The 16,189-nt window shown below is 45.0% G+C and overlaps 1 protein-coding gene across 1 annotated transcript in view; it reads left to right on the plus strand.

The window, feature by feature from the left end:
• Positions 1 to 759: 759 nt before the first annotated feature.
• RMP24 (ribonuclease MRP subunit p24) overlaps positions 760 to 16,189 on the plus strand; it is a 53,781-nt gene continuing 38,351 nt past the window's right edge. Inside the window, exons 1-4 of the mRNA XM_075316535.1 lie at positions 760 to 892; positions 1,400 to 1,422; positions 2,904 to 3,103; positions 14,357 to 14,562. Of these exons, the coding sequence (XP_075172650.1) occupies positions 813 to 892; positions 1,400 to 1,422; positions 2,904 to 3,103; positions 14,357 to 14,562 (509 nt within the window). The 5' untranslated portion in view covers positions 760 to 812. The remainder of the gene's footprint in view (positions 893 to 1,399; positions 1,423 to 2,903; positions 3,104 to 14,356; positions 14,563 to 16,189) is intronic.

A 16,189-nucleotide genomic window follows, 5' to 3' on the forward strand; every position in this document is an offset into this window, starting at 1 on the left:
ATATATATATATATATATATATATATATATATATATATATATATATATATATATATAAAAACAAAAATCATACAGTAACTACACAATAAATTCTAGAATACCCGATGCGTTAGAATCGGGCCACCTTCTAGTGTGTACACACATATACATATATATATATATATATATATATATATATATATATATATTCAAATTGTCTCTCCAGTAAAGGAGACAAACTCTAGCACAGCGCCACCTATTGGAAGTAGCGATCCTAAACACGATCCTATATACACACACACACATATATATATATATATATATATATATATATATATATGAGGACCTCAGAAAATCAACTCCATTCTAGTGGTTTCTATGAGGAGCTGTCTAGATTGGAGTTGATTTTTTGAGGGAGAGAGATCCTCAAAAGATCAACTCCATTCTAGTCACCTCAGTACAGAGCCATCTAGTGTGGAGTTGCTAAACTGAGGGACTCAAAAAAAAAAAGCGTCTGCAGTGAGGGCCTCAAAAGATCAACTCCATTCTAGTCACCTCAGCACTGAACCGTCTAGAGTGGATTTGATAAAATGAGGTCCTCAAAAAATCAACTCCATTCTAGTCACTTCACTAGTGAGCTAGCCGTCTAGAATGGAGTGGCTAAAGGATCACAAAAAAACTCCATTCTAGACGCAACCCTGCCGCTTCCCGCCGGCGCCCACAGCTCTGCATCGCACTGACGAGGCCCCGCCCCTTCCGGTGACGTCATTGCAAAAAAAAACAAACAAAAAACAACAACCTCTCTGCTCCGGCACTAGGGCCCCTGCTCCGGTATGGCCGTACACAACAGGTTCCTCAGAGAAGCGGCCGCTGCCGTGAAGGACACGTGCCCCGGGCTGTCCCGGTACCTCATGTGAGTGTTTTATTAGTTCATTGGTTCTCGTGGAGATATCACCGGCCACGTGTGATCTAAGTCACGTGAGTCCGTGTACGGAGCAGCAGGCTGACTCCGGGGAAATGCACGGGGCAACAAGTCGTGTAGGCTGGAAAACCAGATCGATCATTGTGGATGCCAAGAAGATCGTCCATGTGACTGCTGCATGAGATCATTCACCCCTGCCATTCGCAGATCGGCCGTGTGACTAACGACGCTGCGGGCGATCATTAACCCCTGCCATTCGCAGATCGGCCGTGTAACTGAGGACAGTGCGGGCGATCATTAACCCCTGAGTGTTGTCTCCATCGGTTTAGGTCTTGTACGCAGTGTGTCCTCCCAGCGCTCGGCCGTTATCCGTGTTCTCCACCAAACCCCAGAATGCTCTGAGTACGGCCCGGCAGGATCTGTCATGTGTAGTATGCTGCTGTCATACCCACGCACACACCCCTACATAAAGTGTCTGTTTTTTTTGTCTTTTTCTAGGTCACATCATCGCTTGCCTGAAAGTAAGTATATAAAGGGTTAAGGGTGTAATCTCCTTTACCAGTCTGTATTTGTGGTTGGCACAGTGTCCTGCCTTTTGTGCCATGGGGCTGCCTGTGTAGCATCTGTAGGGATTGGAAAAGAGGTATTCCCATTTCCAAGATCCTATCCTAATATGTAGTAAGTGTAGTAATAATAATAATAATAATAATATTAGCAAATACCTCCAAATAGAAATGTAGTATAGTTCTCCTGATTAGCTATGCCACTTACCTCATGTGCAGGGCATTGCAGGACCTTAGCTATCCATGGTTATGAACATGAGTAACTAAGGGTACCGTCACACTTTAGCGACGCTCCAGCGATCCTACCAGCGAGCTGACCTGGTGCGTCGCTACATGGTCGCTGGTGAGCTGTCAATAAGGCAGATCTCACCAGTGACCAGCCCCCAGCCACTAGCGACTAGTGGAAGTGATGCTGCGCTTGGTAACTAAGGTAAATATCGGGTAACCAAGCAAAGCACTTCGCTTGGTTACCCGCTATTTACCTTGGTTACCAGCGCACACTGCTTAGTGCTGGCTCCCTGCACTCCTAGCCAGAGTACACATCGGGTTAATAAGCAAACCACTTTGTGTGGCTATGTGTGCAGGGAGCCGGCACTGAGAGCCGCGGAAACTAGTAACCAAGGTAAATATCGGGTAACCAAGCACAGCACTTCGCTTGGTTGCCCGATATTTACCTTGATTACAGCTTACCGCAGGCTGCCAGACGCCGGTTCCTGCTCCCTGCACATTCAGATCGTTGCTCTCTCGCTGTCAAACACAGCGATGTGTGCTTCACAGCGGGAGAGCAACATCCAAAAAATGAACCAGCAGTGTGTGCATCGAGCAGCGATTTCACAGCAGGGGCCAGATCGCTGCTCAGTGTCACACACAGCGAGATCGCTAATGAGGTCACTGCTGCGTCACAAAAACCGTGACTCAGCAGCAATCTCGCTATGTGAGAAGTACCCCTAACTGTGACAATATGCGTGGTCGTAACCATGGATACCTAAGGTGCTGCAATGCCTTGCACATGAGGTAAGCAACATAGCTAATCAGGTGAACTATACTACATTTCTAATTGGAAGTATTTGCTAACATTATTATTATTATTATTACACCTACATATTAGGATATGATCTTGGAGATGGGATACCCCTTTAACTATCGGCCATTCTCCCTCTCCCAGTGCCATGTTGAACCTTTTAGCATTGCGTTGCTCTCCAGATACTCCAGTATGTCTAAAGCACTGTCCCCATTGGGGCTCACAATCTGTATTCCCCATCACTATGTCTTTGGAGTTAGGACTTTTAGCACGTATATAATTGTGAATGTAAAAACTAGACGTCACTTAGAAGTGATAATGGAGATGTGGCGCCACATAGATGGGAAGCCGCCCAGATCCCCTCCGCGCCCACTCTCAGGCAGTGTAATAATACATGGGATACTTTCTTCTGTTGCAGAGAAGAAAATACAAGAGAGGGGAATTTGTCCATTCTGTTTCCAAATCCTTCTGCCTGATAATCACAAGGTTCGTCTGAAGCCCAAAATGAAGATCACGCCACAGATTGAAGGTCTGCTAAAGAAGGAAGCCAAATGCCACAGACTGAATTTAAAGCAAGCCAAGCTTCTCAGGAAATATAAGCTTTCTAGGAGCTGTCTGGTAAGAAAGCATGTCCCCAAACCACCTGTATTATCAGACTGGTAAATGTCGCTACTCGAGAACCCCCTCCCCAATTACCAGACTCCCCCACATGGAGTAACACACCTTTACTCCGCTCCGATATATCAACATTGGCACAATCCTGCTTGGCACATGGCTGGCACAAGTGATAAGAGCAGTGCCCTCTGCCAGCTGCTAGGATTGATGGAAATGCTCTTCATCTGCTCAGCTATGGCTTGGTATGGAAAATGATAGTGTGTAATCAGGACTTTAGTCTTGGATATGTTGCTACACACGGCATAGGTCTTCCACTGATGGTGACATTAGTCATTTATATTCCGCGCCCATAAAACCTATTACAGGATATCCAGTGATTGTACAGCAGAAGGGAGGGTTGGTCCTATTGTCTTTTCTGTTGCTTGATCTAGTAACATTGAGTGAGGGTCCCAGAACCCAGACCTGATGATTACCCCAGTAATGTAGTAGGGGTGATGTATCAGCACTAATAACTTATCATCCCGCTTATGATGTAAAAGTGAAGTGTAATCTCAGTGTGCTCCATAGCTGGCTAGTCTGAGACCGCTGCCACTCTTCCCAGCAGTGCTGCGCTATCACGCTGCATGATTGACAGGATGGATGAGTGGCAGTGGTCTATCGTATTAGGGGATGATTAGAAGCATGATTAGGTAGTTGACACAGCACTCCTAATACATTATTGCACTAGATTCTGAGGACTGGGTTCCCTTACAGGAGTTGTCTATTCTTCTGATAGGTCCGGTAACTCCATACAAACTGTATGAAGCATAACTCCACAGCTGCGTACACTCTCTTGTGGACATTGCTGGGTACAGCAGATCAGCTCTTGTTGTAAAGTGGGGAACCCTCTGGCTCCGTACACTGAGCAGTCCCACATATTGGTTTTCACAGTTTGCTGCTTCAGTGTTTTAGATCTTTTAGGCTATGTGCGCACTAGAAAGTGCATTTTTCTTGAGAAAAAAACGGACCCCCTGAAAGAATCCCGCACCAGCGTTTATGCCGCGATTTGCCACAGTTTTGCCGCGGATTTTCCATGGATTTTCCGCTAGTTGGTCCCCGCGGTTTTTACTATTATCTATGGCAAAAACCGCAGGTACTTGCGGAAAAGAAGTGACATGCACATTTACTCAAGAAATTTTCTCAAGAACATTCTTTCTGCAGAATTTCTTGAGAAAAAACGCAGTGTGCGCACAGGGCCTTAATCGGATGATTTTTGAGTACAATTATAGTAATCTGAAGTTTAAACCTTCTAGTTACAAATACATGAAGCACATGTAAAGACTCAATAATCACAGTAGTGACCTTTAGACTATGTGCACACATCAAGTATGTGTTGCAAAAATGTCTGCAATATTTCTTCATCTCTTAGCTGGAAAAAGACACATTTTTCCCTCACCCCATGACTGCACCACGAGAGGGGGGATCCGCCCTTCAAGGACCAGAAACCTATAGGATAAAAAAGGCGGTACTTCTGCCCGCATCAGTTGGTTTCCTGTTGTCCTTGAATAGGGAACCTCAGGATGATGGCCCTGGAGGGCCTAGGAAGTTTTTCATCGCTTACCCAGCCTTGGCGGTCAGTTATGGCAGTAGCATAGGTCGTGCCTCGAATAGCGCGAGTTCCTGGAGATGCCATGGCGAGCCCACGGGGGTTTCGACCATGAGCAGACGCAGGCTGCGGTCCCCTCTTGTAGGGATAGCCACTGCCTAGCGTCTCCGGCAGCATGTCAGGCGGCACCATCTTGGATGTCGCCGCATGGTTTTGCGCATGCGCGAGAGCTTCAGCGCCATCTTGTGTGTGTGGCGTTGAGTGCTCCGTAGTATGGGTAAAATCTGTAGCAGAACGCAGAAAGAATTGACATGCTGCAGATTTGTTTTGCAAGGAGAAAATATACTTTGACAGCCAGCTTCCAGCCTAAGAACTAATGTAGTCCTGGATAACCCCTTTTATATATGCCTAATATAGAGGCGATGTTCCAGGGTCTCTACCGGTTTATATGGCAGTGAGTCCCCCATCTCTCCAAGGCAGAGGGGAGGTAGATCAGATCATGCCCCGATGGTGCTGAGCCTCATAAGGTGGAAAGGTATCTTATATATATTTTTAGGTTTGTTACCAATAAACCTACGTTTGACTTCACCGCTTACACTTGTTAGCCTTTCCGCACATAACCTCCTTATGTAACTTGTACAGATCAGTAGAGCTCTCTTACTAGATCAATTTTCATTACACTGGCAGATAATGTGATTGCCGTGTGCCCATGTAGAGCTGGCAGAACTCAAGGGCATATTTGGCCTAAGGGAAGTTTTTTTCTTTTTTCTGCTAACAATCATTGCCCTTCAAAATAATGGCTCAAAAGACTAGATAAATATCACATTGCCTGTTTGCTTGTATGTGATGTATAGCCGGGTCAGTGGGGCTATCACCGTCACCTAAACCTATAGGAAGTGTCATTGGTACTAAAGGTTAAAGCTCCACTTCAGTGTTTTGTTTTTTATAATGTCTGTATCGGGTGGTATCACTGTCTGTTCCCCGCCCTTACTAATATACAGTGTGTTCGTAAAATCACGATGCACTTTTGTCCGGCCACAGGAAAGCAACAAAAGATGATAGAAATGTGAAATCTGCACCAAATAATAGGAAACCCTCCCAGTTTCTGTAGCATGATGTGGCAGCATGTGCGCATGAATAGGTGTGACACTGGGAGGGTTTCCTTTTTATTTGGTGCAGATTTCACATTTCTATCGTCTTTTGTTGCTTTCCTGTGACCGGTAAACGTGCACCATGCCTTTATAGACACACTGTATATACCGGCCATCGTCTTCTGCTCTTCCTGGCGTCCTCCTGTTCCACCATCCCGTGACCAGCTCCTGACTGTCCAGAAGTCAGAACTAATGGTTACAAGCTCTCTAGGCGCCAAGCAATGTATTGCCTTGTTATAGCCATCATAGGCTTACATTGAGAAGTGACTTCTGGCTCATCCAGCAAATGCTGAGGCGATCTGGCAGGTCAAAAACAGCAACAGGAGCCAGCGGCTGGTCAGTATTTTAGGATGGGCAGGGAACATGCATAACTGACAACACTCTAGTGTTAAAATGAAAAATAACGCCGTGGTTGGGATTTAACAGTAACTAGATGTATAAACAGATCAGTCATGACATTAAAACTAATCAAGTGAATTGATAATCTTGTTATCATGGCAGCTATGAGAGTTGGTAAGGGAACTGTTAACCATTAGGAAAAAATTGCAAGAGAGTAGCTGAGCGACACTGACAAGGGCTCAGATTGTAATGGCTTACTTACTGGATCAGAGTGTCTCTAGAGCAGCTGGTGTGTACATGGAGAGAGACCTGTCAACCATGGTCTGATTCACGCTGCCCATAGTTTTTTAACCAGTTTGCGACTTTCAATGGTAAACATCGGAGCTTACTGGGATCGGGCGCCCCAGAGTTCTGCAAGTGCCGGGATTCTGGTGCAGAACGCTAGCTTTGACCAGTGACCTCATCGGGACCTGATTCGCTCAGGTTCCGATGACATTTTACCTGTGCTGTCGTCTAGATGCTGTGATCAACAGAGATCGTGGCATTTCAAAGTTTGTGAGAGGAAGTGGGCTCCTTTTGTCTCACCCCACTTGCTCCCCCACCACATGAATACGGGGAGCCGTGGGTTGTCATGGCAGCTGAAGGTCATATATTTATATGAAGGTCATATGTTTATATATACTGTATGTATGTGTGTGTGTGTGTGTGTGTGTGTGTGTGTGTGTGTGTGTATATATAATATACTAGAAGGTGGCCCGATTCTACGCATCGGGTATTCTAGAATTTACGTATTGTGTAGTTCATGTATGATTTTTGTTATATATATATATATATATATATATATATATATATATATATATATATATATATATATATATATATATATATATATATATATATATATATATATATATATATATAGATATAGATGTTGTTGTGTGTAGTTACCAAGTGTTTGTGTAGGGCGCTGTACATGTTCTGGGTGTTGTCTGGGTGTGATGGGGGGTGAGAGCGGTGTTGTTTGTGTGTTGCGTTGTTTGTGGAGCGCTGTGTGTCTGTAGCGTTGTGTGTGTGTTGCGCGGTTTGTGTGTGTGTGGTGTGTTTTGGGGGGAGGTATGTTTTTGTGCAATGTGTGTGTTGTGCGGTATGTGTGTATATTTGTGTGTGCAGCGTTGTCTGTGTGTGGGTGTCTGTGTAGGGCAGTTGTTTGTGGTTCCCAGTGTGTGTGTGTGTGGTGTGTTGTGCAGTGCGCGCGCGTGTGTGTGTTGGGGGGAGGTGTGCACTTCCCATCGTGCTCGATCTCCCATCCTGCGCACTCCCAAACGTGCTCCATCCGCCATGCAGCGCACTCCCCATCGTGCTCCATCCCCCATGCTGCGCACTCCCCATCGTGCTCCATCCCCTATGCTGCGCACCCCCCATCGTGCTCACTCTCCCATGCTGCGCACTCCCAAACGTGCTCCATCCGCCATGCTGCGCCAGCATCAGCCTCTCTGTCCCCAGCATCAGCCTCTCTGTCCCCAGCATCAGCCTCTCTGTCCCCAGCATCAGCCTCTCTGTCCCCAGCATCAGCCTCTCTGTCCCCAGCATCAGCCTCTCTGTCCCCAGCATCAGCCTCTCTGTCCCCAGCATCAGCCTCTCTCCTCCCAGCCTCCTCCAGCACGCCATGCTCCTCTGCTGACACTCACACACCCGATCGCATACACTCACGTACACACACATTGACGATATTGCACATACGCGCTCATACTCGCAACATCCGGAGATACCACATGCTTCTGGCCATGTGATCCTCCGGCAGGTCCTGGAAGGTCACAACAGCACAGTATCGAGGCCGAGAAGCAAGCGATATCGCCGGATGCTGTGAGTGTGTGGATGCGATGTGTGTGTGAGGTGTTTGTGAGAGTGAGTGTGATCTGATGTGTGTGTATGTGTGTGTGTGTGTGTGTGTGCTGTTATGTGTGTGCGTGTGGATCTTCCGCCGCTGCAGGACCTTGATGTGCTGGTTACTATGCTAGCATGGTTACCAGCTGGTAACTATGCTAGCATGGTTACCAACATATCCCGTCCCCCGCTCGCACGGGAGCCCACACCAGCATACGGCGGCAAGGCCAGCAATGCGAGGGTAAGTGTCGGCTGGGTTGGCGGCGTACGCTGATGTGGGCTCCCATTGGGGGTGGGGGGTGGGGGGTGGGAGTACAGTACTCACCTGGGAGTCATGGCTCCGTGACGTGTCAGTTCGGGGAATGCGCGCGGGGGGGGGCGGGGCCAGAGCTAGCGTGCATTGCGTGAGGGGGGCGGGGCGTGGCGTGGCCGAGTTGCCAATGCCTGCAGGGTGCCGGGGCGAGAGGCCAATCTGTGGGGGGGCGGAGCCTGGGCGAGCGGCTGGCCAATCCGTGTGGGGGCGCAGCCTGGGCGAGCGGCCAATCCGTGTGGGGGGCGGGGCCATGGCGAGCCCAGCGGCCAATCAGCTTTTTGTCACCGTAAGGACACATTGTCACCGTAAGGACACAATTTTGGAGCATGACAGACAGACAGACAGACAGAATAAGGCAATTATATATATATATATATATATAGAAGATTACAGTCAAAATTGTTGGTACCCTTCGTTTAATGAAAGAAAAGCCTGCAATGGTCTTAGAAATAACTTGAATCTGACAAAGGTAATAATAAAAAAATCTATGAAAGTCAGACATTGCTTTTCAACCATGCCTCAACAGAAATTTTTTAAAAATAAAGCTCATGAAACAGGCCTGGACAGAAATGGTGATACTCCTGAAAATAATGTGACAAAAGGGACATGCTAGATCAAGGTGTGTCCACTAATTAGCATCACAGGTGTCTACAATCGTGTAATCATTCAGTGGGCCTGTATGTAATGCTACAGATACTCACTGTGCTGTTTGGTGACATGTTGTGTACCATACTCAACATGGACCAGAGGAAGTGAAGGAAAGAGTTGTCTCAGGAGATTTGAAAGACCATTATAGATAGGCATGGTAATGGTTATAAGACCATCTCCAAGTAGCTTGATGTTCCTGTGACTACAATTGCACATATAATTCATTTAAGAAAATTTAAGAACCATGGGACTGTAGCCAACCTCCCTGGACGTGGCCGCAGGAGGAAAATTGATGACCAATCAAAGAGATGGATAATACGAATGGTAGCAAAAGAGCCGAGAAAAACTTCTAAAGAGATTAAAGGTGCACTTCAAGCTCAAGGAATATCAGTGTCAGATCGTACCATCCGTCGTTGTTTGAGTCAAAGTGGACTTCATAGGAGACGACCAAGGAGGACACCATTGTTGAAGAAAAAAAAAAAAGCCAGACTGGAATTTGCGAAACTACATGTTGACAAGCCACAAAGCTTCTGGGACAATGTCCTATGGACAGATGAGAGAAAAATGGAACTTTTTGGCAAGGCACATCAGCTCTATGTTCACAGACTGAAAAATGAAACATATCAAGAAAAGAACACTATCCCTACTGTGAACCATGAAGGAGGCTCTGTTTTATATTCTGGGGCTGTTTTGCTACATCTGCCACAGGGTGTCTTGAATCTGTGCAGGGTACAATACAATCTCAAGACTATCAAAGGATTTTCATTAATGTACACTCTGGACCCCATCTTGTCAGACAAAAACACAGAAATGTAGAAATTTTTGCAAATTTGTTAAACAATAAAATCTGAAATATCGCATGGTCATAAGTATTCAGACCCTTTGCTCAGTATTGAGTAGAAGCATCCTTTTGAGCTAGTACAGCCATGAGTCTTCTTGGGAATGATGCAACAAGTTTTTCACACCTGGATTTGGGGATCCCCTGCCGTTCTTCCTTGCAGATCCTCTCCAGTTTCATCAGGTTGAATGGTGAACGTTGGTGGTCAGCCATTTTCAGGTCTCTCCAGAGATGCTCAATTGGGCTTAGGTCAGTGCTTTGGCTTGGCTAGTCAAGAATGGTCACAGAGTTGTTCTGAAGCCACTACTTTATTTTAGCTGTGTGACTAGGGTCATTGTCTTGTTGGAAGGTGAACCTACGGTCAGGTTTGAGGTCAAGAGCACTCTGGAAGAGGTTTTCTTCCAGGATCTCTCCGTACTTGGCCGTATTAATCTTTCCTGTAATTGCAACCAGTCGTCCTGTAACTGAAAAATATCCCCTTGGCATGATGCTGCCACCAACATGTTTCACAGTTGGGATTGTATTGTGCAGGTGATGAGCAGTGCCTGGTTTTCTCCACACATACCGTTTAGAATTATCACCAAAAAGTTCTATACTCGTCTCATCAGACCAGAGAATCTTATTTCTCATAGTCTGGGAGTCCTTCATGTGTTGTTTTTGCAAACTCTATGCAGGCTTTCATATGTTTTGCACTGAGAAGAGGCTTCCGTCGGACCACTCTGTCATAAAGGCCCGACTGGTGGAGGACCTTTATGACATCTCGCTACTGCATTCCTGGAGCTTAGCCACAGTGATCTTTGGGTTCTTCTTTACCTCTCTCACCAAGGCTTTTTTCCCTCGATTGCTCAGTTTGTCTGGACGGCCTGGTCTAGAAAGAGTTCTGGTGGTCCCAAACTTCTTCCATCTAAGGATTATGGAGGCCACTGTGCTCTTTGGAACATTGAGTACTAGAGAAATTTATTTGTAACTTTGGCCAGATCTGTGCCTTGCCACAATTCTGTCTCTGAGCTCCTTGGGTAGTTCATTTTGACCTCATGATTCTCATTTGGTCTGACATGCACTGTGAGCTGTGAGGTCTTATATAGACAGGACTTGATTTGAAAGACGCACACCTATAAGTTTAGGCTAGGTCCACATTTCCGTTTTTCATGATCAGTCACAATTCGCCGCTCTGATAAACAATGCAATCAGTTAGGCGGATTCCGTTGTTCCCATAGACTTGTATTAGCGGTGGATTGTGACTGATGACGCTGCGTTGCGCCCGCCCGCCCGACTGAGGAACCGTGGAACGACTGAGCATCGGGCGGCAGAAACGCAGCATGTAGCGTTTTTTGAGCAGTGAAATCCTTTTGATTTCGCTGCACATGCTCTCTTGGCGGCCGAGCGATCAGCTGATCACCCGGCGGCCGGCTAATGAGAGCGATCAGCTGATCGTTCTCTCTCGTTTTATAACGGAATCCGCTTTCTCTTACAATACTTGTCATCCGTTGTACAACGCGTCAGTCACAAGCGTCAAACAACGCATGTGACGGATGCAAAACAAGGGAAATGTGAACCTAGCCTTAATTCAACACAGCTGCACTCCAATGAAGGAGTAGAACCATCTCAAGGAGGATCACAAGGAAATGGACAGCATGTGACTTAAATATGAGTGTCTGAGCATAGGGTCTGAATACTTACTTATGACCATGTGATATTTCAGGTTTTTTTGTTTAAAAATTTTAAAAAAATTTCTACATTTGTTTTTTTTCTGCCCAAGATGGACTGTAGAGTGTACATTAATGAGAAAAAAAATTACTTTTTTTTTTTTTTTTTTTTTAATTTATCAAATGGCTGCAATTAAACAGTGAAAAATGTAAAGGGGTCCGAATACTTTCCGTCCCCACTGTATATCTGGTATCTCTGTAATTCCCCTGATCTGAAGAATAAAACTGCCTAATTGTTATAAACCACAGTGAGCAATGTAATAAATAAAGGCAATTCTTGAACTGCTATTGCTTTGTTTTTTTCTGCCTCCCAAAGATTGCAGTAAGGCACGGCTCATATTTATCTTGTGCTCTACAAAGAGCGCTTACAACAGCGATTACATGTAAATCTCTAAAATACTTGATTCGCACAGCACCCCCTACAGAACATTCACTATAATGAGGCAGAGGGAGTCACTTTGAACTGTGTCTGACCAATGACCCTGCGGTGTCCATCTTATTAAGCGTTCATTAAAGAGCTGTGACTTCCTCCAGATGTCATTTACTTCTGAAGAAGGGGACAGTGAAGTCAGTGCAGATTGATTGCAGGGATCTCTTGACACAACAGTGTGGGGTCCCACAAAAGCCAGATCTGACCATGCTGGAATGGTGCTATTAGCGGAGGTGAGTAAAGCTGTTATTATTTTACTGGGGAGGAAATGTAGGAATTGAGCATGGGTTGTCTTTGTACCTTGCAGGGTGCACTAAATAATTCTCGTGCCTCGGGGGTAAAAGGATTGCCAAGCAGGAAGCCCAAAAGCACGAAGGGAGAATTGAGGCCTGAATACTTCAACCCATCCCAAAATCTAAGGGAATTGACTATAATGGGGTTTATAATTTGTGTGGAGATAAATCAGTTTCATGTGAACAGCTGGGTGCATGCTCATGTCTTACCCAGGACATAGATGGCACCAGGATACACTGTAAGAAGGAGAGCCAGGAAACCTTAGATTCTGCCATTCACATGAGTATTACTTTACCCTATGCCACATACTAGACACCTAAGGCAGCTAGTTCTTTCAGCAAAATAATGCAAATAGCAAAGTGTTCAAGGTTTTAATGTTATGTGCTGCTGTAGGTGTTGGCTTCCCACTTTGGATATTCTCTCCAGAACAGTGGTCCCCTACCCACTGTCCTCCCTGGTGAGGCAGAACCTGGACTCTGCATTTTGCGTCAGTGTTGAGTGGAGTGGTAGTCATGCATGGCTTGGAACTTTCCATATACTTTAAGGATTGTGAAAATGGCTGAGCAAGTATGGAGATTGGATCCACATTTATGGCATGTGCCATAAATGTCTAATGGAAATACCTCCTAATGCTCATGGCTTACTAACCATTACAACACCTATTACAGATGATCTATATACTATTTTCATTATGATCGTGTTTGTGTAGTAATTGCCATCTAACAAAGGTTTATAACTGGGCATAAATATTTCCCGAAAGATTATCACTTTTCATTTTAGTAATACACAATTTTGGAATAGGTTACTACTCTTATTGTATAAAGCGTGCCTCCTTGAGCACCTGAAGGCTAGAGAAGTCTGTAGGGCCTGCAGCTTATATTCATCCCCCCATAACGTAGAGCCATGTGCCAAGATATTTACATTTTCAGGGAAAAGAAGCGATAGAAGCAATAAATAGCGTCCAACAATCTTGTGCTAGGAGCACCTCAAAATAAGCAGGTCACGGCTGATCCTACCGTAGTTCTAGCTCATAGAGGGGCCACCAAGAAACGGACATTTGGGGATTGACTTGCCCCACTAAAATATGTTCTAAATGACCAGTCTCCTTTAAAAAATCCACCATTAGGACTTGTGTGCGCCACCTTGATGGGAATAACGGGCATCAATGTAGGGATCCCATGTTAAAAAAAAAAAAAAAAAAAAGTGTGTGTGTGTGTGTGTGTGTGTGTGTGTGTAATCTAATATATAAAGCTGAGTGTATGTCCGCTAAAGGAATCCGCACCGTTGCATTTACAATCATGAAATTTTGCACAGACGCCTCATGTGACTCAGGGAACTTCATAGACTATGTTTGGACGGGAAAATTTAACCCCGCGCTTTACAGTTAGTCTCCAAAATCCTGCCTCCATTAATCTGAATGGAGCTGGGAGATACGGGCTATTAATAGCAACTGTCAGTGGTTGCTATAGGAACAAAATAAACTGTTAGTAAAAAAGCTAATGTGTGAGGTAATACGATGGGGAGACAGAGACACAGACAGAGGCAGACCTGGAAAGAGAGAGAGACAGCCAGGGAAAGAGACAGATGGGGAACAAGACAGACAGACAGAGAGAGAGAGACAGAGTTACTATCCCGGGCAACGCCTGGGTACTACAGCTAGTATATAATATGTATATAATGTATAATATATCTTACTGTGCCCTATTTGTAAACACTTGGTGTAGAACATTTGCTCTGTGAAAATAGTATTATATTTTAGGACACGATTGATTTTGATACTGGGGCAGACATTCGTACCACAGGCATCCCACGATTGACGTCATGGGGTTTCCATCAATAATGCTGTATAAATCAGTTGTGGTCAGAAAGCCAGATTTGTCTGCAGCCGGCTATACTGAGCTTTCTACAGAATGGCAGCTTTTACCACGGTACTGCCACCTTTAATCTCTAGATTTGTTATATCGTTCAGGGGTATTAGTAATTCTGTGTGTAAGTAGTAGGATAGTGTTTGATTCTCCAGGATGGTTTAATATGGATGAATGTCATGATCAATCTTCTAATCTTTTAGGTAGTGACATGTAATACTTGCCAAATGATTTCCAAGTATCCTGGGGAAAACAGAATCGCTATTGCCAACAGTCCTGGAACTCCCAAAATGCTGAGGAATTTTGGATCTCCCGATTTAAGAAAGCCTGGATCTAATCGCAAAGTTAACCTGTCTTACAGCCAAGAGAAGCTCAGTTCTAAAACCCGAAGCCCTGTACTAACACCCAGGTATTTTGTATTTGTGTGCTTAGACTTTATAATCTCCATTAAGGTAATGGAAAGGACACAACCTCTTCCTCCTAAATTGTAAAGGCCCAGTCACACACAACGACTTACCAGCGATCCCGAAAACTATGCGACCTGATAGGGATCGCAGGTAAGTCGCTGGGAGGGCGCAGGTGAGATGTCACAGTCAGATCTTACCAGCGATGCAGGAACACTACAAGTTGCAGTAGTGACCTGTATAACGATCTCAGCAGTCACTGTGACCCTGTCACACAGTGTCAAACACAGCGATGTGTCCTGCTCAGCAGGACATCGCCTTTGAAGAAAATGGCCTGGACCATTCTGCAACGACTAGCGATCTCACAGCAGGGGCCTGATCGCTGGTAGATGTCACACATAACGAGATCGTTATCCGGATCGCTGTTGCGTCACCAAAACCGTGATTCAGCAGCGATCTCGCTAGCGATCTCGTTATGTGTGACGGTACCTTAAGGCTATGTAGGGAGGTACAATGTTAGCAAATCAGTTTAAGCCTACAATCACACATGTATTTAAGCCTAACACAGGTGTGTACAAATGAGAAAGATAAGTGTTTCCTTCATCCTTTCTCTCTTAGCTTGGATCCACTCTTGACTTTGGCATGAAAAAACAGCATCTAAACAGCAGATGTGATTCCATCCTTACACCTACACCTATTAGATATAACAATGTGTCGGCAATGGCACTGACACCTGTTGTGGGTCAGTAAGGATGCAGAAAAGCATACGCATAACACAGTGAGTGAAAAGTAACTTCTCAGAATAAGCTGTCATGTTTGTTATTACTCGTGGATATGATATATGTCTTGTATCATGCATTTTCACTAGTTTTTCCCTCTGCAAGCCCTACCTCTTTATTTGTAGTTGGCTCTGACCTGGTGGTAGGATACTAGCTGCTATACCTCAGAACAGCAGGGAAGCTTGGAGGGAATTATACAGCAGTACTAGGCAGCATATATGTGAATCCAGCTCTAGGGTTAGATAAAAGATTTGGCAGAAAGCTCCCTCTGTTTCCTCTCTGTGTTCCTCACTTATCCTCCTCACTGCATAGGCTTTAAATTTAGCACAGCCTGACACTTCAATGTACAGCTGTATATCTCATCTTCAGCTAGAGGAGTTTGGCTGTTTATTTTTTCCAGAGTGGATGTTAAAGGTAATCAGAAAATGACCCACTGTTTAAATACATTTTTTGTGTTACATGGATTGTTACAGCCAATAGGTGCGCTATAGATCAAATACTCTTCCTTCTGAAGAGACTATTTGCGTATTTAATTTCCCACGGCAGCATGGTGTGGCTTATAAGCCTCCTTCCACTGGCACGTTACTCTCCACAAGGAGAAACTGTTCCCATTAGAACCTTATGCATTGTTAAAACATGTTTTGGCAATGTTGTTTTGTTTTCTCTTATCACAATCTGTATTAAACAGAATTGGTAATCTCTCACTGGCCAGTGAGGTTATTTTAGGCTGCTTTCACTCATCCGGTTTGAGCCGTGTGGCTCAATCCGGCTGTGAAACCTATGCAACGGATGCGGTGAAAACACCGCATCCTTTGCATAAGTTTTTTACATACAGCCCGTCCGGTTTTTGCCG

The sequence above is a fragment of the Anomaloglossus baeobatrachus genome, chromosome 6 (assembly GCF_048569485.1).
Source record: "Anomaloglossus baeobatrachus isolate aAnoBae1 chromosome 6, aAnoBae1.hap1, whole genome shotgun sequence".
NCBI classification, from domain to species: domain Eukaryota; kingdom Metazoa; phylum Chordata; class Amphibia; order Anura; family Aromobatidae; genus Anomaloglossus; species Anomaloglossus baeobatrachus.